Raw genomic sequence first — 23,763 nt, forward strand, 5'->3', positions numbered from 1 at the left:
GCCAAGTAATGTCTGGATACATGTAAAGATTTTTATTCTTGTTTGTGGATGCTTCCATTCTATAGAGTTGACCCTGTGACATCAGATGTGATTAATATAATGGCTCAAAGAGAATCTGATTTCTTCTAATTTCTGAGGGTTGCTTCATCTGCATCAGCCTGTTCTGCCATGATATGTATTTTTGGTGTGGATCTGCCATTCTTTTTTAACCAACTTGTTCGACAAATCCTACTCATTAAAAATAAAAGTCAGCTTCTGTTTGGGAGAGAACAATAGATAATGACCCAGCCTGACTACCCAATTTTAAAACAATTATAAAATCACTTTATGGAAATGCTTTATCAATGGGGATGATAGCGATGATGAAATATTGCTATATGGCATTCACAATTTTTTGATATTGATTTGATTATCATCTTCATCCAGGATTTCAGACTTTGGACCACGAAGATCAGATTGCTTTGCTGAAAGGGTCTGCAGTTGAAGCTATGTTCCTCCGTTCAGCTGAGATTTTCAATAAAAAACTTCCAGCTGGACATGCTGACCTATTGGAAGAAAGAATTCGGAAGAGTGGTAAGTGATTTGGTTAGTGATAAAGAGTTTGCCACTCCAAGTTAGAATTTGTACATCCCATGAAGGCAGGCTTCTTGCCTATCCTATGCAAAGTTAAATGCCCATTGTGACTAGTATGGATGAACGGCTCTAAAAAGATATGTGTTAAATAGGTGGTGCTTTCAGAGGGTTGTATTAGCAAAATACTAAAAATACTCTTTGCCCTATATTAAGGACCAAAGGAGTAAATTTTTAAAAGTTTGGAAAACTAGTCTGGTAAAAAAACATAGCATACAGGAGCTGGGATTATCAGTCCAGAAGAAAGATTCATTTGTTCCAAAACCCTCATGTATGAATGACTATGGATCAAACTATTATCCATCTCTATTCAAAGCAAAATAAAAGAATTATTAGTAGCAATATTTATACATCCCTTACTAGGTTTTAGACACTGTTCTAAATACTTTACATATAGGATTTCATCAAATCCTTGCAAAGTCCTACGAAATAAGTACTATTATTGTTCAAATTTAATAGACAAGGAAACTGACACAGAGAATGGTTAATAACTTTCCCAGAGACTTACAGAAAACCTGATTTCGAGCCTTGTGTCTAAACCACTATGCTATACTGCCTCTCAAGAGACAAAATGAAATAATAGTATGAGTTGAACTTCTTGTGGAGGAATACTGTGACAGAAAGGGCTAAGAAAAAAAAAAAAAAGAAAGAAAAAGCTAAGAGACATTGGGATAAATTTCCAGGAACTCTGTGCAATTTATTTTAAAAGAGTCTTAAAATAGGGTAAGTTTTAATTTTTCTGAGATACTTTATATATGGATTGGGAAGGAAGGGATGAATGAGATGAAATGATGTCTCAAGATCCTTTCTTTCCAAAGTATTATCCTTTTACGAGTGACTAGAACAAGTGTAAGTACTTATAAAATCAGTTCTGCATTTGTGATATAAGAAAAATAATTGAAAAATTGGAAGTTATATTGTAAAAGCAGCCATCCTGTAGTCATTGTGTTTTCTTCTCCAACACTGAAAGCATAATTATCATCATTGGCAGATTTAAAGAATACACATTTTAAGAAGATGAATCATGCCTGTATATCCATTGATTTATTAGCTTAAAATATATTTAAGGGCAAGGTACTGTGGAGGCAGTGAAGCAAGGAACCAGGCATCTTCTTTCCCCTAGGCAGCTTACAGTCTATTAGGAAGACATGAACTATATATAGAGAGTTATAATAAAATGTAGAAGAGAATGAGATAGGAGTGACTTCTACTTGGTAGGGCTCTGGGAAGATTTCACTGGCAAGCTAAGCCTTGATGACACTACATGTGGATATTCAGGGTGGAGGTTCAAGAGGGAAGGACCAGCAGAAACAAAGGACTGAGGCAAGAAAGCTTAGGTTATACACATAGAAGAATGAATAGTTGAGTTGGTTGGATTAAGGGTTACATCAAAGGGAAATAGAAAACTTTTAAGAGTTAGAATCAAATAACTGAGGGTCTTGAATGTTAGGCTAAAGGCTTTATTCTTTATTTTCTAAGAAAGAGGAAGACATTGAAGAATTTTAAGCAGGGGAGGAAAAACATCAACCATGCTCTACAAATCTTTATTTTCCCAAGATACTTTATATATGGATTGGGAAGGGAGGGACGAATGAGAGAAGAAATGATGTCTCCAGATCCTTTCTTTCCAAAGTATTATCCTTTACAAGCGACTAGAACAAATGTAATGCAATGTTAGGATAGTTAGGGTGGGAAATACCTCTTAAGAGGCAAGAGGTTTCAAGAATGCGCTCCCAGAAGAAATGGAGAGAAGGGAAAGGATCTGAGAAACATATTGTTGGAGAATTTCACCCTTTGAAAGACAGTATATTATAAAGAGATAGGGATTCTGGTGCTGGGCAGATTTTATTTTACATGTGCTGGAATGTATACAGTGTGTGTGCATGCGCGTGTGTGTGTGCGTGTGTGTGTGTGTTTTAATCTGTTTGTCCAGCCATCCAGGAGGCTGGGGGTAAGAGAGAAGAAGGGTTGGCTCAGGTAACCTCTAAGGTACCTCCAGTTCTATAAGTCTCACTGCTTGTCTTCTCTTAACTAACCAATTTTTCTGACTGCTGGTTTAGCCAGTCATTTGGGCAACTACTTGAATATCTTGAATTTTTAAAAATTGTAATAAGAACACTTAATTAACATGAGATCTACCCTATTAGCAAAATTGTAAGTGTGTAATACAGTAGTGTTGCCTCTTGGTACAATGTAGTATAGCCAATATCATCTTGCTTAACTGAAAATTTATGCCCATTGCCTAAAAGGGAGAAATGAGTAATACTTTTTTACATTTTATTTATTTAATCATGAGAGACACACAGAGAGAGGCAGAGACACAGGCAGAGGGAGAAGCAGGCTCCCAGTGGGACCCAGGGATCATCACCTGAGCTGAAGTCAGTCGCTCAACCACTGAGCCACCCAGGCATCCCAAGAAATGAGTTTATTAATCAATGGGCACAAATAAGGAGATCTTTCTATTCAACAAATATACACTGAATACGTGCTTTGTGCCTAACTGTGTATAATTATTGAGGGTATGGACATGAAGAAATATAGTCTTTGTCCTCTGGGGGCCTACAGACTAATGGGGAAGATGTATAAGCAAAGGATTCTAAAACAATATGCAGTGTAACTGCACGAGGGACGTGTATACAAAATGAAATTGAGGCAGAAAGATGCACTTGCCTTCCCTGAATCTCCTTGGTGAGTCAAAAAGACTTACAAAGTTGACAAGTGAATCATGGAGAATAGTTTAGAACTTGTCAAGCCACAAAAGTCTGAGAAAGGCATTCCAAGAGATATAGCCATTAAATTATAATATAGAAATTGCAAGTGCAAAGATATGGACGTGTGAAAAAGCACCCATGTATAAGGACTCACGAATACTTTGATATTGCTGAAAAATAGTATTTATGAAGGTGAAATGTGGTAACTGCTAGATTCTTAAGGACATTGAACACCACGAAAATAGTTTAATGTCATTCTTATATCATGAAGTGTCTTCATAATGTTTTGAACAGATGTAACACGACCACAGCAGCACTGTAGAAAGATCTTTCAAGCAGTAATATGAAGGAAGTTTTTGAGGGATTGAGACAGGAAGCAGGTCTCTATAAAGAGATCAATGCCCTAACTAGGTGAGAAATGGTGAGAGTCTTACAGATTAAAAATAGGCAATAAAAAAGAAAAAAAACCCCACCTTGCTTAATTAACAGATTTCAGAACTTGTGATTTTTCAAGTTTCAGAAAAGTTCAAGGATGAAGTTTTGTAGAATGTGAACTGTACAAATAAATATGCATGCCTCTAGTTCATAAATAGATTACTTTACCCAAACATCAACCACATATTGTGACAATGAAAACCATCCAAACTCGCATGCTGCTTCGTATTTTATTATCTATAATGATGCTTCTTCCATTTATTAATATTTATGAATTTGTTTCTCCCAGTGGATTTTCAGACCATTGCCTCTGCCACACACCACATAAAAACCTGAACTCACAAGATGACCTTTCAGAATAACTTTTTATTCTTATGCAAATATAACACACTCTTCTTTCGAGTTTACATTTAATTCTAGAGAAACGTTAACATCTCAGTTGCCCCGCCTATGCCTGCAGAACTCTTTAAAGAATATAATGTGAAATTTCCTTGCTTGTTCTTCAAATTCATACTCTTTTGTTTGCTATTATTAAATTCCAATTACATAAACAAAAGTACTATCTCCTGAGATACATTTACTTAATGAGGGTTATAGTGTTTATTTATGTTAATTGAGGCTTCAGAACATTTATATCTGACATAACCCATAGTCAGGTTGTTTCTATGTGATTCTAGTCCTTCAATTACATTATTCCTAAAGTAGTATTATGCAAACTAGGTTTTAAAGCTGAAATATTCATTAAAAATAGGAATAATCATATGATAAAATATGACAGGGCTGACATTGCTAACGTTGAATGAGTTTACATTTTAACATTAAGGAACTGAGCAGTAACTTTTCACAGAACAGTGCAACTTGTTCTATTAACTTCAAATATAAGTATCTCTGAAATTGATGGTATTCTTTGGCCATTTTTTAATTCCCATAACAGACATACATGAAATATTCAACTCATTTGTCTTTCTCAGGATGGCAATATGTCTTGCGATTTTGCAATGGTTTACTTTTGTACACCTCATCATGTCCGTATTCTCAGTGGTCCCTAAAGGTGGGTGTTAGGCTCCTATTATATAGATGAAGAAACAGGCTTAGAGAAGCTAACTGGCCTGCCCAGTGTCACACTGCTAATCAGCAGATTGCCAGGAGATGAAAGCAGGTGATCCAACTCAAAGCATAGTGCTCTTTCTGTATAGTGCACCCGTCACTCCCCAAGGTCTAATATTTGCTCTACCATAGGTTCATAGGAATGCAGACCTACCAAAACACGATTCCTGCCCTTTGGCTGAGAAAGAATGTGTAAGGAACAGGTAGGGACTTGAAGTTGGCTTTAAGTAAATGGTAAAGTGAGTGGAATCCGGGCGAAGGTGTCAGAGAAATGAGTGAACCTTATCAGCGTGATGGAGTTGTGGCTAGTTTATAGTCACATAGTAAAGTGTGCTCTGTGCAGGATACTGTGCCTGTTTTTCTGCTCTTTGAATACACATGATTTCATTGGTTTAGCTTTGGCAACAAATGAAAACAATTGTAAGAACTAACTTTTCTAAAGAAGCTGATGGAGGCTGATTATCAGTTAAGATACTAACCATGGAAAAAGGGTTGGAAATGTTAAGAACGAAAAAACCCAGAATATTTATAAGAAAAGTAAATGTCAAAATTTAGAGTTCTTAAACCTCATTTAGTTTTTCAAAGTGATTGTGTAGTAATTTTGGCATGGACAAATTTGGGGTTCAAAGTGTACAAAAAAAGCCTTTTTTAAAAAAATAAGAGAAAATAATAAATTAATATATGAGTTAGCATTTTCACTGGCTCTTAGCTCTATTCCCTAAGCCTTTTATACTTGTCCAGTATTGGACATTATGTGTTTATTTATGTATCTGCTTCTATTAATCTGTTTACTGCTAGAAGGTTATTCCCAACGTTATCACAGTGCCTGGCATACATGTGGTATACAAAAATTGGTGAATTGTGTTGGGATGAATCTGGAACTTGATGGTCCAAACCCTGGCAACTCCTAAGCACCAGAGAGATCTAATTTAGCAGCTAACCTTTAGCCACTAGGACTAATGGGAAGCATGTTATTTATTAAAAATTTCCAATTAAATATCTTATATTGAAAGTAGTTACTTTTTGAATTGTTAATTTGATGGCCACTTTTTAATTAGGGCCCAATGTATGGCACAAATGCCTCGCTGGATAGAATTTAGCAGTTGAAATAGAGGTAGGGTCCAATCTCTTAACACCATGGGAATGATTCCATGGTCTTAATGGCATCCCTTGCCCCATCATGTCTCAGAACTATGTCACCTTCACTGCAAGGAACTAGCAAAACTGAATGTTGCCCAATTTAACAGACATTTGAGAATCTCTGCCATGCCATGGGCAGGATGCTAGTTACAGAGGATACAGAGATGAATGAGAAACCTCTATGGAGCACCCCTGAGTGGTCAGGCAGTGTGTCAGGCATTGGGAATACAGCATTGGTTCCTGTTCTCATAGAATTTTTTCTGACATTTCACACTCTATTGGGAAGGAGAGATTATGAATTGTGACGGATGCAATAGAAATGAACCTGGAGAAGAAAGCAACTGATTCGATTCTGCTTTACTATGACAGGGAAAGCTCTACAGAGGAAGCAAAATTTGAATGCCACCTTGAAACATGAGTGATGTGTCCCAGCCTCACAGGAATCCTGCCTTACATTTCAGGCAAAAAAGCATGAAGACATTAAAAATGTATCTTATTTGTCAGAGGAACTATCTGTTAGGATAGTCTTGGCTGATGATAACAGAAAATCCGATTTAACATGGCCTAAAAATAGTAAGGACATTAGTTCAAATGAGGAACCCAGAGGAACGGTGGCAGGGGAACTGGTTAATTAGGGAGCTCAACGCTTTATCAGAAAGACAAATCTTTTTCAAATTTGGGCTGTACTATCCTTGATGTATTGGCTTTACCCTCCGGCTGATTGTCTTCCTGGCCAGCTCGTTTCCAGGCAGCAAAAAACGGCCAAGGGGAAAAGAAACTTAATAAGGAAACACAATGACCTCTTCGTGAATATAGGCCTCTTTCTTGAGAGCTCCGGGAGTAGACTCCACTTCATCTCATTGGCTAGAATTGTACTGTTGCTGACTACCCCAACCTCTGACAAGGAAGATGAGGCCAACAGTGGCCGGGTCCTGGGCTAGAGCTTCAGTCTGCCTCTGCCATAGTACATGGCCGTGGGGGTGGGGTGGGGGTAGGAGAAGGTAGATGAGTGGTGTGGACAGTGATCCGAATCGGCTTCAGGAGCCAAGAGTTGCTGTTGTTAGCTCCTAAAGAAACTACTGGCATGGAGGGAGCTCAGTTAGAAAGGAAAGCAGAAGGCAAACATTGCTCTGTAGGCCATGTCAGAGACATAGACCATAACGTCCATGCTATGGGGTGCTGTCATTTCTAGAAAGTTGTCAAATTTACATGGTTTTGAGCAAAAAGCAACATTTTTATTTTAATTTTATTTTTTAAAAAGATTTTATTTATTTATTCATGAGAGACACAGAGAGAGAGGCAGAGACATAGGCAGAGGGAGAAGCAGTCTCTATGCAGGGATCCCAATGTGGGACTTGATCCCAGGACTCCGGGATCATGCCCTGAGCCAAAGGCAGACGGTCAACCTCTGAGCCACCCAGGCATTCCCAGAAAGCATCATTTTTAAATAAGATTCTTGGCCTCTCTTGATCCCATCAACTATAATACATCATATAGAGGTATTTAAAATTCCAGGAATTGTGTCTTTTACAATAGGTATTCTTGTATCACACACACATCCCTCTGCTTTATTTTTGTTCCCAAAAAACTTGGAAGTTCGTTAGAAGTAAGTGACATTTACATTCAAAATAACTTAAAATAGCATAAGAGTTTATTCTAGCAAATAATTTTTCTCCCAAAGAATATTTCTGATTATTGAACAATTAATGTATCAATTACATACCTCTTTTTTTAAAAAAGGAAAAACAGAGAAGTAGAAACATACTTTTTAAAAAGAACTTTGCCGCAGTCGTCTTTATTGTTAAGTTAGAAAATAGCCCCCCCGTGTGGCCAAAAGTCAGCTATTGGGCACAAGAGAAAAAAAGAAAAAGAAACTCAGCAATCTCCAGAAAGGAGGAGGCAAGAAAACAAGAAGAGATTGCCCCTTTGGAATGATATTATTGTTACATTTCTTAGGTTAGAAGTTGCTGGTCCATAAACACTTAAGACACTCTTTTGTTGACCGTTCTGTGGTTAATTCTCATTATTAACTCCAATTATAAAAGCAGATTTATATTTGATCCATGCTGTAGGAAATTCAAAAAAATTTTTTCAGTACCAATAAGTTTTTATTCATTGTATTTTTCCAAGGTAAAGAGAGAAGGGAGAAGGGTCAGCATGTGTGTTACAAGACAATAGCAAGTGAGAAAGGAAGTACCCAGCACAGCAACATCAACCATCAAATAAACACTCCCCAGAGATGGAGTCACTAAAGCCCAAGAGGGCTCAGTCTTTTGCAGTTTAGAAATGAGGGGAAGGAATCAGGTTAAGAATAGAGGTAAAGCTTTCCTACCACCCACCTCGACCCCAATAAGTTCAAGATTTCACACAAAGCTTTGGTTTCTAGCAGTAAATATGAGTTAACATTCATCCGTCTCCTATTAAACAATCTTGCGGCCACGTTGACAGAAGTTTCTTGTACCTGCATAAAAGTTCCTTAGTGACTTGGATATACATTCATCTTCCTTTCTTGGTCTCCTGACCCTACTTTCTACATTCAAGTCCCCTCTCATTGCTTCTGCTTCCCTCTCCCTCAGACTGGAGAGATTAAAATAGGTTTGTTCCATCCAAATACAAGTGTATTAGTATGAATCACATCAAAGAATGGTCTTGACACAGGAGATTGGGAACAAGGGAGGAAGTGTTCTTTGCTTCTTCAGAATGTGAAATTTGTATGTGTGGGGCCTTTTCTTGGGAGGGGGGATGGGAGAGAGGTAAAGTAGGAGTCAAGTTTTTAGGACAGAAGATCTGGCTCAAAAAAGGAAATACGGGAAGGGAACACAAAAGGATAGTCCAAGGCGGCCACACTTCAAGAGGGGTCACCAAGCTATGTTCCAGTGTCTTTTCCTGGTGCAGAACCTTTTGTCAAAGATGATTTGGCTATTTTTCTCAATATAAAAAGAAGTTTGTAAACAATAAAACCCCAGAAGAACATGGAGAAGACCAACACATTATATGTACACAAACCAGGCCACCCAATCAGCTATTCATGAAGATCGACAAAACCCAGACAAGGGATCCCTGGGTGGCGCAGCGGTTTCGCGCCTGCCTTTGGCCCAGGGCGCGATCCCGGAGGCCCCGGGATCGAATCCCACATCGGGCTCCCGGTGCATGGAGCCTGCTTCTCCCTCTGCCTGTGTCTCTGCCTCTCTCTCTCTCTCTGTGACTATCATAAATAAATTAAAAAAAAAAAAAAACCCAGACAAATACAATCACTAGAGGGGGCAGCAAGCAGGGGAGACAAGAACCCAGGATCAGACGCATATCACTCAATGTGTTCTATTGCATCTGCCCCATTTCAACACAGTGAGGTAGGTTTGTGGTGATCTCACAGCATATTAAATAAAACCTTCTTTTATCCTTTAGCTACCATGACACTAATCACCACTGCAGCAGGGCAAGACACTGGCTCTAGGCACTGCCATGGCTTATGGTCTCCCTGGAAGCCAACAAGAAAAGCCCAGAATTTATAAAGGTTAAGAAAGTTAGCCTTTGCTTCATACACCCCATCTCTGGGCAGCTCAAGATGGGTTCTAGAGTTACTATTCTTTTTTTTTAATATTTTATTTATTTATTCATGAGAGGCTCAGAGAGAGAGAAGCAGAGACACAGGCAGAAGGAGAAGCAGGCTCCATGCAGGGAGCCCGACATGGGACTCGATCCTGGGTCTCCAGGATCCCACCCTGGGCCGAAGGCAGCGCTAAACTGCTGAGCCACTGGGGCTGCCCTAGAGTTATTATTCTTAAACCTATCCTTACCAACTCATCTTTAAAACATGTGCGCACATGCACACACACACACACACACACACACACACATGCACACCCTGTTGTGCATGGTATGCCTAGCCCAATCCAGCAAAGGATGGATCTGGTATGTAAAATGAGTCCAGTGCCCTGAGATTAGAAGTCTGGAACAGGAATCCTTTATTACACGTATAGACAACCCTCGACTAATCCTGGCTTCCCCTCCACACCTTTCAGCTGGTGTGGCCTCTCCTAATGTTACTTCCTATACCAGCTTTTCCTGTTCAGACCAATTTCCAATCTTCCAGTAGAAGGACATCAAGTCATGGGGCAACTGAGTTAAAACCTCTTCTCCTATGGAACACTGAAGGTAGGGGTTTCAAGAGAACACTATGGCAGAAAAGCCAGCTCTAATTGGCAAAAATGAGGTAGTTCAATAGGCTATGCACTCCAGATAGTTGTTCTCCCTGGTGATAAAACAAAAAAGTGTTCCTGCTGTGAGACCTGGAGCTGCTGCTGACTTATCCCTGAGATTGCTCATGTACCTGAGAACACAGTGTAGGAATGAGGTCCTTAAGATTAAAATACACAAAAATACAAAAACCAGAATATTCATATTATGAAAGAAAAAAGTTAAAATGCACAAGATACATCATTTGCACACAGCTAGTACAGTTGGCATCCTGGAGAAAGTGGGGCCCAAGGTGCGGTTGTCTAAGGGAACAAATAAAATCCTATCGGCCCAGGATGGGGTGGGATTAAGCTTGGGAGCAGGAGGTCTGTCGCTATTCCCCCAACAATCCCTGTGGCTACTGTCACAACCCATTGCTTGGGACAGTCTTCAGTACCCTATCCCAAGAGTGGATTATGAGACAAGATGTGGGAAAACCCTGCCTTACCCCTTAGAGATTCCCTCTCCACAGAATATAGTGGTTTGTGGGTTGAGCCCATCAATCTGGTCTTATGCTTTATCTCTACACTCTGGCTTGGGAAAAATTATTATTACATGTCCTTTTTTGAAAGGAGAACAACTTCCCTATCCAGGCCACTTTCAAAAGCTGGAGATCTGAGGGTGGAGACTCAGGTAAAGCACATGGGGAGGGATTTTCTCCAGACCCTCACAGGCATTTGGATAGAGCATGGTTGTAGTTCATTTGCCTCACCCCTTCCCCTCTACCCTGCCAAGAGGGAAGTGGGGGTGATGCTGTGGGACCCCGGCCTGAGATACATGGCAGAGCCAGCTGCCCCCTACCCACCTTGTCCCCACTTTCTCCACTCTCTCCCCCAAACTTCCTGATCACAAAGGAATTGCCCCCACCCACTGTAGCTCAATTCTGGGCCTCTGGGAGTAGGGCAGGGCTATGGATCCCTTCTTCTTCTTCCTTCTGAAAGTAGGCTGGCTTTCCCCGCGAGCTGAGGGCCTGCTGGGCCTTCAGTGGACACGAGGCCACCATATGGCTGAAGCTCTGGCACAAGTGGCCTTTCTTGGGCTGGGGTGGCAGCTTGCGTTCCTTGGATGGTGGTCTAGACCTCCACAGTAGCACCTGTCTCCCTTTGATCTGCGCTTCTGCATGTTCCTCCCTTTGGACTGCCTCTCACTCCCAATACAAATACTGCAGCAGGCCCGGTGACCCAGATAGATTCTAAGCCTTCAGCAGACTCCTGAAGGTGAACTACACCGCCTCACCCTCCGGAAGCCCTCCATGTGCAGCTTGCTCTGGTGCAAAAAGACATCCACCGGGAGGGTCAAGCACGTTCCCCTCGCGGGTGGTCATGGACAGGAAGCCGAACCCCATGCGCACGTTGAGCCACTTACAGATGCTGGCACCACACAGGAGCAGCGGCCTCCTCTGGTGCCTTGGCCCAGCCACCTGCAAACTGCTGGTTTGCCACAGAGCCCATGGTAATCAGCTGAACCCGTGGCCCCGGGCCCCTGGTGGGGTGGCTGCTGACCCCAGAGAAGTCTGGAGGCAAAAGGAAGGAAATTCAAATTTTAGAAAAATGTCTGTGACTTAAAATTCTATGATTTTCCACATTTTCACTTTATTCACTGTCAGCTTGTACAACATGTACAACACGAACAATTGTAACAAATTTCTTTACCTCATTTTTTTCCTGTAATTAGCTAACAGAGGTGACATTTTTGGAAGGTTAATGGGGATTTAGAAAGACAAGATAGGAAATTAGGTAGTCAAAGATGATTTATAAAAATTAAATATTTTCAAATCAACCACTTTTAGTATTATCACCAAATCTTTGTTTACCATTTTAAAAAATAGTGTAGTTGTGAGTTATTATTTCAGGTAGCCACAAATGACGGATGCCATTTTTCTTTTTTAAAGTAAAAAAGAGGGCAGCCCGGGTGGCTCAGTGGTTTAGCGCTGCCTTCACCCCAGGGCATGATCCTGGAGACCCAGGCTTGAGTCCCACGTCGGGCTCCCTCCATGGAGCCTGCTTCTTCCTCTGTCTGTGTCTCTGCCTCTCTCTCTCTCTCTCTCTCTCTCTCTCTCTCTCTCTGTGTGGCTCTCATGAATAAATAAATAAAATCTTTAAAAAAAATAAATTGAAAAATATTTCAATTTATATATAAAAAAATAAATTGAAAAATATTTCAATATATATATCTAAAATATAGATCTTAGTTTTAGCTTTAATACCTAGAAAAATCCTGAAGCAAATCACTGATCAACCAATTTGTATTCATCTCTGGGGAAGTGCAGAGGGTAAAAACAAAACAAAAATGTAGCTTTGTAAATACGCAAGTAAGTGACCTTAATCTAACTAAAATTAAAATGAACTGAGTTAAAAATGAACTCATGAACTAAAATTGATCCAATTTCCTGAATAACAATAATAGTATTTGTCCTAACATTTACTGAGAGTTTGCTATCAAACTCTATCATGGCATCATGCTAAGCACTCCGCAGATATCATATGATGCCATTGCTATAATTCACATTTCACAGATGAAGAAACCACGGTTCATGGAGTTTACGTTCGTCAAGTCATAGGTCAGGTTTCAAACTCAGAGCTGGCTCCCTAACTCTTAACCTCCCTGTTTTCTGGAAACCAGGACTGGTATTCCCAGGCCCACATACTTCAACCTTCGGCATTTTAAATTCATATCTAGTTTGGTCATGGGTATTCGGTTCAATCTGTGGAAGCTGGAATCTTCCATGTGACGTAATATCCAAGTTGCTTAACAAAGACGCCGTTGTGAAGAGAGCCCACTGGGGTCAATGGAAGAATCAAAAGTCAAAGGGGAAGAAAAATGTGATATTTAAACTAAAGAGAGGAAGGCCAGGGTTTGGGAAAGCTCTTTAGACTATTCTAAATCTAAGGATTCAGACTTTCTGATTCTGTGAAGCACATTAGATGATAATCGTGCTCCTTAGTGTCCGGAATCCAACTGTATTCTAGTTTGGTTTGGCCAAAGCTGTCTGGCTCTAGGTCTGATTTGGAACGGAAGAGAACAGTCTATATATTGTGGACCAATTCTGGGAAATTCATGTTCATCTTAATTCATCCATAAGTCACATCATTGTCTTTTTCTTTTTTTCTTTTTATTTTTTTAATTCCCATGGTTTTTTTCTCCTCTTCCTCGTTCTCCTTTTTTTCTCTGTAATTCCCCAGTCGAAGCTCTTCTGGATGGGAGCCATGCACAGAACAGGCACAAAATTAATACTTGTTGAATGAATGGAGGAAGTGACACAAAGGCATCTTCAATTATGAAGAGGTACAAGCTAGATCAAGGAGGCGGAGGACGTTCTAAGGAGAGACAATACAAAAATTGGGCAGTGTGGATTATTTAGGGAGCTCCCAGTAGCTGGACAAGGCTGTGTGATAGAAATGTCGTGCAGCCTAGTGACATCCGGGAGCCAGGACTCTCGAGCCTGCTAGCTGTGGTTTGAATCCTGCCTCCATCTCTCACCAACTGTGTGTCTTGGGGCAAATTATATGACTTCTCAGTACCTACCTTATGGGGTATTAGGCTCGGAATTCTAGCATAATGGCTGGGAAATAGTGCCTAATACACGATGAGTGCTTAAAGCACGTGGATCCTACTATTACCATGTAGGTGAGTAGCAGGTGGTGGGATCGGCAGGGGACAGGGCCTGGAGTTTCCCATGTAAAAAGAGAACACTTATAACAAAAGCAACAGAGACTTTTTGAAAGTTTATAAGAACTGGGGGAAACAGGGTGTGATTTGAATTTTGTGATTCTGGGACTGAAGATAGAAGGATTGGCGGGCAGGCAGTTGCCAGAATCCAGATGAAAAGAAATAAGGATTTAAACTAAGTCAATTCCAGGTGTTGTGAAGAGGAGAGGGAGCACCCAATAAGGCAGCAGGTCAAGTCCTAGGACTTGGCACCTGCCTGAGTTAGAGAGACGGCCGAGTGTCAGGTGTCAGGCCAGGGCAGCTGGGTGAGGATATTAGTCACTGAGAAGGGGGAGACCAAGAAAGGGACGGATTTGGAAGAAGATGAGGAGTTTAGTTGTGTACGTGGTTATTTTTGATTTTGGACATAACAACTTTGAAGAGAAGGGCCAGGTACCAATGCCCTGGTAGGCAGCAGAACTGTGAGAGGAACCCTAGCTGATGTATTAAGTGGAGACATTTATACCTTTGCGCTTAACATCAATAACTTTTTGGTTGGTTGTTTAAAATGCTACCTCTACCTTGATTATAGATATTTATACTAAAAAGATTAACCAAACCCTATGTAAAGAATGGTGAAGTTGAGAGGGTTTTTGGGGGGCAATTTGAGAACAGTATCATTTATTATCAGGCCATAGTGACCCAACCAAAGGCACTGCTGAAATCAGGGATGCACAAGTCACTAAGGAGGTGATATTCTGAGGATTTTGTTAACTGACCTTCTTTGATATGACCTGCCTTTGACTAGACACATGATATATAGTAATTACCTGTTCATTTTGTGTAATCCTAACCCGTGTGTGTATGTACAGTGTGTTCGTAGCTTTACACTCTTTCGTCATCTGAAAATTGTCTTATGCCTCTGCAATTTGTCATCTCTTCCCCATAGGTATCTCAGATGAGTACATAACGCCCATGTTTAGTTTTTATAAAAGTGTTGCCGAACTGAAAATGACGCAAGAAGAGTATGCTCTGCTTACAGCAATCGTCATCCTCTCTCCAGGTAATTTCGTTGCCGTGTTTTAATTTTTATGCCATTCGTTTATTCTGCTTCCTCCCCAGTATGACAGTAATAACATTTCTTAGAGAAGATCTGAACGACACAGAGGCAGAAAGAAACTGGGAAACGGCCCTATAATCCCACCCCTCCTGGGAGATCATTGTTAAAATTTCAATGCAGTTCTTCTCAGCCCTTTTCCCTAAACATCGCACTCATGCACTGAATAATTGCGTTTTGAGTACCTACTATGCACTGAACATGGTTCCAGATGTTGGGGGAGACAGCAATAAAGAAATGGGCCGGAGATGGCTGCGTGGGGCTTGCATTCCACTGGGGTGAGAAAGGCAATAAATGAGGAAGCAAAAATACTTTTTCAGGAGGTGGTAATGCTAAAAAATATATATAAAGATGAGGATATAAGGAAAGAAAGTGGGGGCAGGGCTTTTTAAAAATATATCTTCTTTTTTTATTCATGAGAAACACAGAGAGACAGAGACAAAGGCAGAGGGAGAAGCAGGCTCCCTGTGGGAAGCCCGATGTGGGACTCGATCCCAGGACCCCAGGATCATGCCCTGAGCCAAAGGCAGATGCTCAACTACTGAGCCACCCAGAGGCCCACAGAAAAGGCTTTTCTAAGGGATTGATATGTGAACAGGAAGTTAAGTGGAATCACATACTTTATAACATAATAGGGAACATACTATCTTTTTTTTTTTTAGTTTATTTTTCTATGTCATTAAAAAATTATATCAGTAATGGGGGCACCTGGGTGGCTCTTTGGTTAAGCGTCAGACTCTTGATTCGGGCTCAGGCCACAATCTCAGGGTAGTGAGATGGAGCTCGCTGTGCCCATGTGCTCTCTCTTTCAAAATGAGATTATATTAGTGAAAGTTTGTAGAATCAGGTATGCATCATGTTGATGTACAATCCTTTACACGATGGTTACCGTTTTTGGCCGTATAGGATGTTTCCATTTTGTGTGTGTGTGTGTGTGTGTGTGTGTGTGTGTGTGGTTTTAAACAATGTCAAAATGAACATCTCTGCACATGTATTTTTGGATTATTTTAATTATCTGAGAGTAATGCCACGTGCGTGATTTGTAAAGCATAATTTCAACATTAGCTTTAAACCATTCTTACACATAATATTGAGGCAGAAGCTAGTGGTCATTTTGTTTGTTTTACCATAAAACAAATAATTAAAGAAAACCTTTTTGGTTCTGTATACTAAAGTCCACACATACCTACCCTGTGGCCTGGCAGTTCTGCTACTTAGAATGTACCCACTAGAAGTGATGCCTACACCCACCATATGGGTCACTTTTGGGGGCACAGACTGGAAGGAGAGTTTGGGGAGTAGTAAATGTTCTATATCTTGATCTAGTTGTGATTACATGAAAATATGTGTGTGTGTGTGTGTGTGAAAATTCAGCACGTTAAAACACTTAATATATACATTTAAGAGCGCGCACTTATAAGTCGCATTGCAAGCAAGTTCTTGTTGCTATAATCATGACAAATTGATGCTCCTCAAAAACCCATTTTTTAACCCATTTAATTTTAATTCAATTTTAAAATGGAACTTTATTTTAATCCTCGACACAGACAGACAATACATCAAGGACAGGGAGGCGGTAGAGAAGCTTCAGGAACCCCTGCTCGATGTGCTACAAAAGTTGTGCAAGATTTATCAGCCTGAAAATCCTCAACATTTTGCCTGTCTCCTGGGTCGCCTGACTGAGTTGCGGACATTCAATCATCACCATGCAGAGATGCTGATGTCATGGAGAGTGAATGACCACAAGTTCACCCCGCTTCTCTGTGAAATCTGGGATGTGCAGTGAGGAGTCTGGCAGGGCAAGAGCATCCAGTGCTTCATTTTCCTCACAATATGTCTGATGTATGACTTTTTTTGTTTCATTTGTACCTGGTTTCACGCAAGAACTTTGGCGGATATTTATGCAGTGATTATGCGACTTCCAAAGTTGTAAATACTGAGCTAGATAACATTGCTTTCTCCGCATGGCATTTGACAAGGCTTCAGGGACTCTTTGGTCCAAACGGGCCGTCCTGCTCGCCTCGCTCCATTGATCATTCTGCACTTCCATCGGTTGAGATAGGGAAAACTTCATTTTGCTCTTATCTTACATCATCACGTATATTTTATCAAAGAGTTGTGTTCAATTTTGGCAATAAACTGAACATAATGGCAGTAGGCTTTTCTCTTGGAACAAAATCTGAAAAATACAGAAACTCATTTCTTTAAATGGTGAATGACATCCTGTTGGGCTTGGCATGTGTGTGTGTGTGTGTGTGTGTGTGTGTGTGTGTGTGTGGTGGTGGTGATGGGTAGTTTACAAAAAGATAAACTCTCACAACACAAATTTCTTTTTTTCTCATCCTAGAAGCAGCCCTGGTGAATATTCATTTATTTGTAATGGCCCTCAGATCATTTCATTTTCTTTGAAGTCAAAGAAGTAGCATTCAGAAAAGCTAATGATTCTCAAATAAAGTATTCCCTCAAGCAAACCCTTTCCAAAGTTAGGGTCTTGAAGCCGCGTTTACAAATGCAAATAACTCCAGTGATGGGATATTCCCTTTTGTCTCTTAAAAGCATTTAACTTTGGCTTCAGTGCATATAATTAATCTGTTTTTTTTTTTTTTTTTTGGTTTGTTTTGTTTTGCTTTTGGAAAACACTTCTACAGCTGGGTGCACAGCTGTTGTATACTTCCCCCAAACCAGGAATTAGTTCATTTCCTTCATTCATTGTTACACACTGCTGTATTCTTCTCCCCATCGTCCTTGGGTGAATACCATAAAACACCTCCTATGAGCAATGGCCTTATATATACCCCTTTCTGCTGAAGTCAGACAAATGGAGCTTGCTTAGCACACAAAAGGTTTTTCTGTATTAAAATATTAGAACAAAAAAAATTAAAAAAAAATATTAGAACCATCCTGAAGTCCTAAACACGGTGGGAAAGGGAACAAGCGGGGCTAGCATTACTTGGATTCTACTTGCTACAACAACAAGACTTGAGTCCCCACTAAGTACAAGGTCCCTCAAGGGTCACAGTCCTGGCCTGGAGGGGTTTGCAAAGAGGTGCAGAGACAAGTTCTGTGGGCTCACTGGGCAAGTCTCCTGGAGGAGGAGGAGGTGGCATTTCCTCTGGGCTTGGAAGGCTATAGCCAGGACCTCCATAGAGGCTGTGAGAGGGAACGGGATGCAAGGGTGGCAGGAGCACAAGCAGGGGCTGGTGAGGTGCAGGTGTTAAAAAGCACAAGTAATCTGGGGAGAGACAACCCTTGGCAAAACCCTTCCCAAGCCTCCATTTCACCATCTGGAAATGTAGATACCAGCGCCTAAGATCTCTAGGAATTTAGCTAATGGGTGAAAAGTGGGAAGTTGCAGGCCCCTCAAGGGAGATAGGTGGTAAGGAAAGGACACATCAGACAGGGAAGCCGGCTTCTGAATGCCTGAAGGAGGAGATTCGGTTTGGGGAACAGAATGTGGTTTGGTGTTTCCCAGATCACAGGGCATTTGTAGGGAAAGTGATGGGGAATGAGCTGAATTAAGGGGCACACTACAGACTGAACTAGGAGTTAATCACGTAGGTATGGATTCATTCATGTAGGTAAGACTTTGTAATGGCAAATAATAATGCTTACGAAAATGAATTGTGATAAAATAATACATATAGGCCCTTTGTTCCCAGTTCCTGACACAGGGCTTTCTAAAACCCTTGGAATTTCCTGATGGGGTGAAAGGAGCACCTTATATTTGTAACGAGCTGCTTTCAACCAGACCTGAGTTTATGCTAACAAGATGATGGAAGGAGGGGCTCTAGGTGCTTTAGGAAGGGTGATGATTGCTAGAAGAACCAATCATGTGATTAGAAAGCTGGCTCTTTTGGCCCTATTCCCAGACTCCGCGATGGGGAGACAATCCCAGAGGTTGAGGTCAATCACCAATGGCCACGGATTTAATCAGTCATGCCTATGTAATGGGTTTTCCATAAAAATGCCTAAATGATGCATCTAGAGAACTTCTGGGTCCATGAACACACTGAGGTGAAGAGCATGGAACACACTAGAGAGAGCACAGAAGCTCCAGGTCCTCTCCTCTACTCCCATACCTTACCCTATGCCTCTTCCATTTGGCTATTACTTACCAAGTTGTACACTTTATAATAAACCAGTAAGTAAACTGTTTTCTTTAGGTCTGCAAACCATACTAGCAAATTATAAAAATTGAGGGGGGGAGCGGGTAATTGGTAAAGATCTTATTTCCAAATAAGGTCACCTTCTGAGATTCCAGATGGACATGAATTTTGGGGGATTTATAGGGGAAGGAACACTATTCCATCCACTACATAGATATAACATTTTAGCATTAATCACAGCTGTTGTTATAAAATTTGACCTCATTGAATTACTTTCACAAAATATTTGTTCATGTAAATCTGTAACATTTCTTTAAGCTTAGTATTGTTTTTAATGCAGTAGGCTCTCAATAGGCTATCTCCTGAATGAATAGTTAATTAGGAATAAATCAAACCTTCTATTGCCCCCAAATTTTACCCAGTACTTCACACAAGGTGTGTTCATCGATTGACACTCAATAGTGTCAGAGCATTAAATGCAACAGCAGCAGCAGCCACATGATGCAGAACAATAACTAATAAACGCATTAAAAGCAAACAAAACAAAACCCAACAAACAAAAAAACCTCTAACAACTATGTTTTTGTTTTTTTTTAATCCAGCATTACTTAACATACGGTGTTATATGAGTTTCAGGGGTGCAATGTGGTGATTGAACACTTCTGTACACTACTCAGTGCTCCCCAAGAACAGTGTACCCTTCACCCCCACCCCCTATGTCACCCATCCCACACTCTCTCCCCTCTGGTGACTGTCAGTTTGTTCTCTATCGTTAAGAGTCTATAGTTAAAAGAGTTTTTTTGGTTTGTCTCTTTTTCTCTTTGTTTCTTAAATTCCACAAATGAGTGAAATCATAGGGTATTTGTCTTTTCTCTGACTTATTTCACTTAGCATTATTATGCTCCCTAGCTCTATCCATATCCTTGAAAATGGCAAGATTTCATTCTTTCTTTATGCCTGAGTAATATCCCACTATACATGTATGTATGTGTGTGTGTGTATCTGCTGATAGACCCTTGGGCTGCTCCCGTATCTTGGCTGTTGTAAATAATGCTGTAATAGACTTAGGGGTGCATGTTTCTTTTTAAGTTAGTGGTTTTGTAGTCTTTGAGTAAATACCCAGCAGTGGAATTACTGGGTCATGTGGTAGTTCTATTTTTAACTTTTTGAGGAACCTCCACACTGTTTTCCACAGTAGCTGCACCAGTTTGCATCCCCACCAACCGTGCATGAGACTTCCTTTTTTCCACATCCTTGCCAACACTTGTTGCTTCTTGAATCTCTTGTGGTTCTTTCTGTATTTGACTACTTGACTTTAGCCTTTCTTTCTTTTTTTCTTCTTTCTTTTCCTTCTCTCTCTCTCTCTCTTTTCTTTCTTTCTTTCTTTCTTTCTTTCTTTCTTTCTTTCTTTCTTTCTTTCTTTCTTTCTTCTCTCTCTCTCTCTTTCTCTCTCTCTTTCTCTCTCTTTCTTTCTCTCTTTCTCTTTCTTTCTTTCTTTCTTTCTTTCTTTCTTTCTTTCTTTCTTTCTTTCTTTCTTTCTTTCTTTCTTTCTTTCTTTTCTTCTTTCTTTCTTTCTCTTTCTTTCTTGGGTTATAGAGGAAGGAACTGAGGGAAAGGGAGAGGGAGAGGGAATCTTAAGCAGGCTCCATGCCCAGCAGAGAGATCATGACCTGAATTGAAATTGAGAGTGCTTAACCAACTGAACCACCCAGGTGCCCTGACTTAAGCTATTCTGACAGGTGTGTGGTGATATCTCTTTGTGGTCTTGCATTTCTCTGACGATTGGTGATGCTGAGCATCTTATCATGTTTCTGTTGGTCACCTGTACTTCTTCGGAGAAATGTCCATTCATGTCTTCTGCCCATTTTTAATCAGATTCTTTATTTTTTTGGTGTTGCATTGTAGAAGTTCTTTATATATTTTGGATACTAACCTTTATCAGACATGTCATTTACAAATATCTTCTCCCATTCTGTATGTTGCCTTTTAGTTTTGTTTCCTTTGAAGAAGCTTTTTATTTTGATGTAGTCCTAATAGTTTATTTTTGCTTTTGTTTCCCTCCCTCAGGAGACATATCTAGAAAAATGTTGGTATGGTTGATGTAAGGAAAACTACTGCCTGTGCTCTCTTCTAGAATTCTGATAGTTTCAGGTCTCACATTTAAGTCCTTAATCCACTTTTGTTTATTTTTGTCACTACAGTATGTTTTAAGCAATGCAGTTGCTTTAAAATGCAATGCAGTTTTAAGTAATTCTTTGCAGGGCTGTGAAAAAGCCAAATCATATCTCAACATCCAAGGCATATATGTTTCTGAGAGGCTCTTCTATTTGATTAGTCGGATCAATGATCATTCCAATGTAATAACTTAAAATTTAGATTTCCAAGCATGCATTTTCTTAAAGTGGGGGCACACCTTCACAATCCTGGCAAAGTCACATCTATTAGACTTTGTCACCTGATGAAAATGACGGGCAAGTCTTGCTCTGTATGTTGCAACCATGGTAATTTCCAGTAAAATAAGAACCTCTAAAGTATAGGTATTAGCCTAACCACCAATTAGAAAATCTACACATGAAAGTAGATTTCACCTCATTAGGTGGAACCCTCAATTACTAATTGTAGTGTTAAAATCAAGATAGGTAAGATGGTGAGTGCACTGAAGGAGAGGGGTACTGAGAGCTGATGTAGAAATGAGGTTCAGAAAGCAACACGAGTACTTCCTTCCTTCCTATACAGAAGGGAAAAGCAACAAGAATCAAATAATTGAGGTAGGAGTTCTCCGCCAACATATATCTCTAACCAGTCAGGGATATGGGCTTAAAGAGAGGAGATTTGTTTAGACTTTCTGATTGCAGATTAATTTTCCTCCTGTCATATCTTTATAAGGTACATAAGTTACCAAGACAAATCACATAGACAATGAGAATAAAAGGAAAGCAAGCATAAAATACCCTAAAATATGTCAAAGTTTCAGTAAATGGTTTAGAAATATTAAGTGGGATGGGGCGGTAGAGAAAGGACGCTCATGTACATATAGGAGTATAGCATACTTTCAATTTTTAATAAGTGGAATTTAAATGTTTATGCATGTAGTATGCATGTAGGAAAAAAATGTTAACTATTGGCTCATCAAACAACTCTTAAAGTTTTATAGAAAAGTGTACAGGTTCTGATATTGGTACTCAATAAATCCAATTGAAAGCTACAACTCCACTTTGAAATTTGGCTACATGAAGGAATATGACAAACTGTCCTTAGTTTTCAACAGAAATACTGTAAAACATACATTTATTTGAACAATCGGTGAAAATTGATCTATGGCAGATGGCGGGACCAAAGGGTTCTGGGAGCAACTTCAGTAAAAAAGAAGGAGCAACCATGAAAGGGTGTCAGGTTCAACTGCCAGGACATGCCAAGTTTTGGCTGACCGTCTTACAGCCCAGCCCAGAGTATAAGCTCTGTGAGAACAGGACCCTTCCTGCTGGGGCAGAGTCTGGTGCAGAGCAAGCACTCAACGATGTTTGTGAATTAACTTTTCAAATCTGTGTCTCCTGCCCCAACCAATTAAACCACTTCTGAACACCCACCCCTACCTGCATGCTCCTCTCACACTTGAGACTGAACACACCCCAAACCAAAATGCAGGTAAGTCAGCTTTCTTAGGTATCTCCAGAGACCTCTTTCTCTCCACCTCTTTTGAATTAGTTTAGGTAATTGTTGAATTTAGTTTTTGGAATTGTCACCAGTCTCATTCCATTCTTCAAAAATCCTTGAAAAAAATGTTTCCCTAAAACACACCATCCTACCACTCCTTTTTTTATAACCAATCCCAAATGATTGCAAGAAAAATTCTAAACTCTTCAGCATCTACCAGATCTTTCATCGGTGCCTACTCTTCCAGCTTGATCTATCTCTCAATCTCCAATCTTTAGTCTCTCAAAACTATTATTCCAGGAACATTTCAGGTGCTCTCATATCTCTGGAACTATGTGTTCTCTCTGCCTGGAAAGCACTCCTTATTCCCAATTATCCGTGCTCTTGTCAGATTCCTAATTATCCTTCAAAACTCTCGGCTCCTTTCAAACCTCTGACCATCACCTTCCAAGGCTGTCAGGTGTTCCTTCCTTTGCAGACCTCCATTGAGCCTTCAGGCTGCTGAGCACTTCGAAGGCAGGCACCGTCTTTTTCATTTTCGTGGAATCTTCTTCATTTTCGTTTCCACCGCAGAGCAGCAGCAGGACCCCCTCAGGGTTTTTAATGAACGAAGGAAGGAATAAACACTAGAGAGAGAACATCATTCCAGGTCAACAGAAGGTCGACCATTTTACAGATGAGAAACTGAGGCCCAGAGAGGTGAGGTGATCTCACAAAATCAAACTAAAAGGGGAAGGATCTGGGTGGGCCTTCAGGCTTTTGGCCACTGACACCCCCCCCCCCCCCGCCCCTTTACAAGTCACATTACACTTACAGTTATCAGGGACCTATGCACTTCTACATGGAGGTGCAGTTTCTGCTTTATCTCGGCCGTCTGGGCCAGTAAGTCTCCCTCATCAGGATGAGGTTGGTTTCTGTGTGTTTCCTGAAATCCGCGCCAGCGCCCCGTGTCCGCCCACAGCTGGGGCTGGCAGCTGCA

At 40.4% G+C, this 23,763-nt stretch overlaps 1 protein-coding gene, 1 long non-coding RNA gene and 1 pseudogene across 8 annotated transcripts in view; 1 reads left to right on the forward strand and 2 right to left on the reverse strand.

The window, feature by feature from the left end:
• Positions 1-17,178, forward strand: part of NR1H4 (nuclear receptor subfamily 1 group H member 4) — a 110,894-nt gene extending 93,716 nt beyond the window's left edge. For all 7 annotated transcript variants that reach the window (XM_077846027.1, XM_077846028.1, XM_077846029.1 and 4 more), the window contains 3 exons: positions 427-573; positions 14,857-14,970; positions 16,572-17,178. In XM_077846027.1, coding sequence (XP_077702153.1) covers positions 427-573; positions 14,857-14,970; positions 16,572-16,810 — 500 coding nt within the window. In that variant the 3' untranslated portion in view covers positions 16,811-17,178. The remainder of the gene's footprint in view (positions 1-426; positions 574-14,856; positions 14,971-16,571) is intronic.
• On the reverse strand, positions 7-23,588 carry LOC144282417 (uncharacterized). The gene is made up of 2 exons (XR_013350858.1): positions 23,229-23,588; positions 7-545 (listed from the first exon to the last, which is right to left on the reverse strand). It is a non-coding gene; the product is annotated as an uncharacterized LOC144282417 (long non-coding RNA).
• Positions 9,795-11,768, reverse strand: LOC144282415 (protein lin-28 homolog A pseudogene; annotated as a pseudogene).
• Positions 23,589-23,763: the final 175 nt, after the last annotated feature.

The sequence above is a fragment of the Canis aureus genome, chromosome 13, assembly GCF_053574225.1.
Source record: "Canis aureus isolate CA01 chromosome 13, VMU_Caureus_v.1.0, whole genome shotgun sequence".
Lineage (NCBI taxonomy): Eukaryota > Metazoa > Chordata > Mammalia > Carnivora > Canidae > Canis > Canis aureus.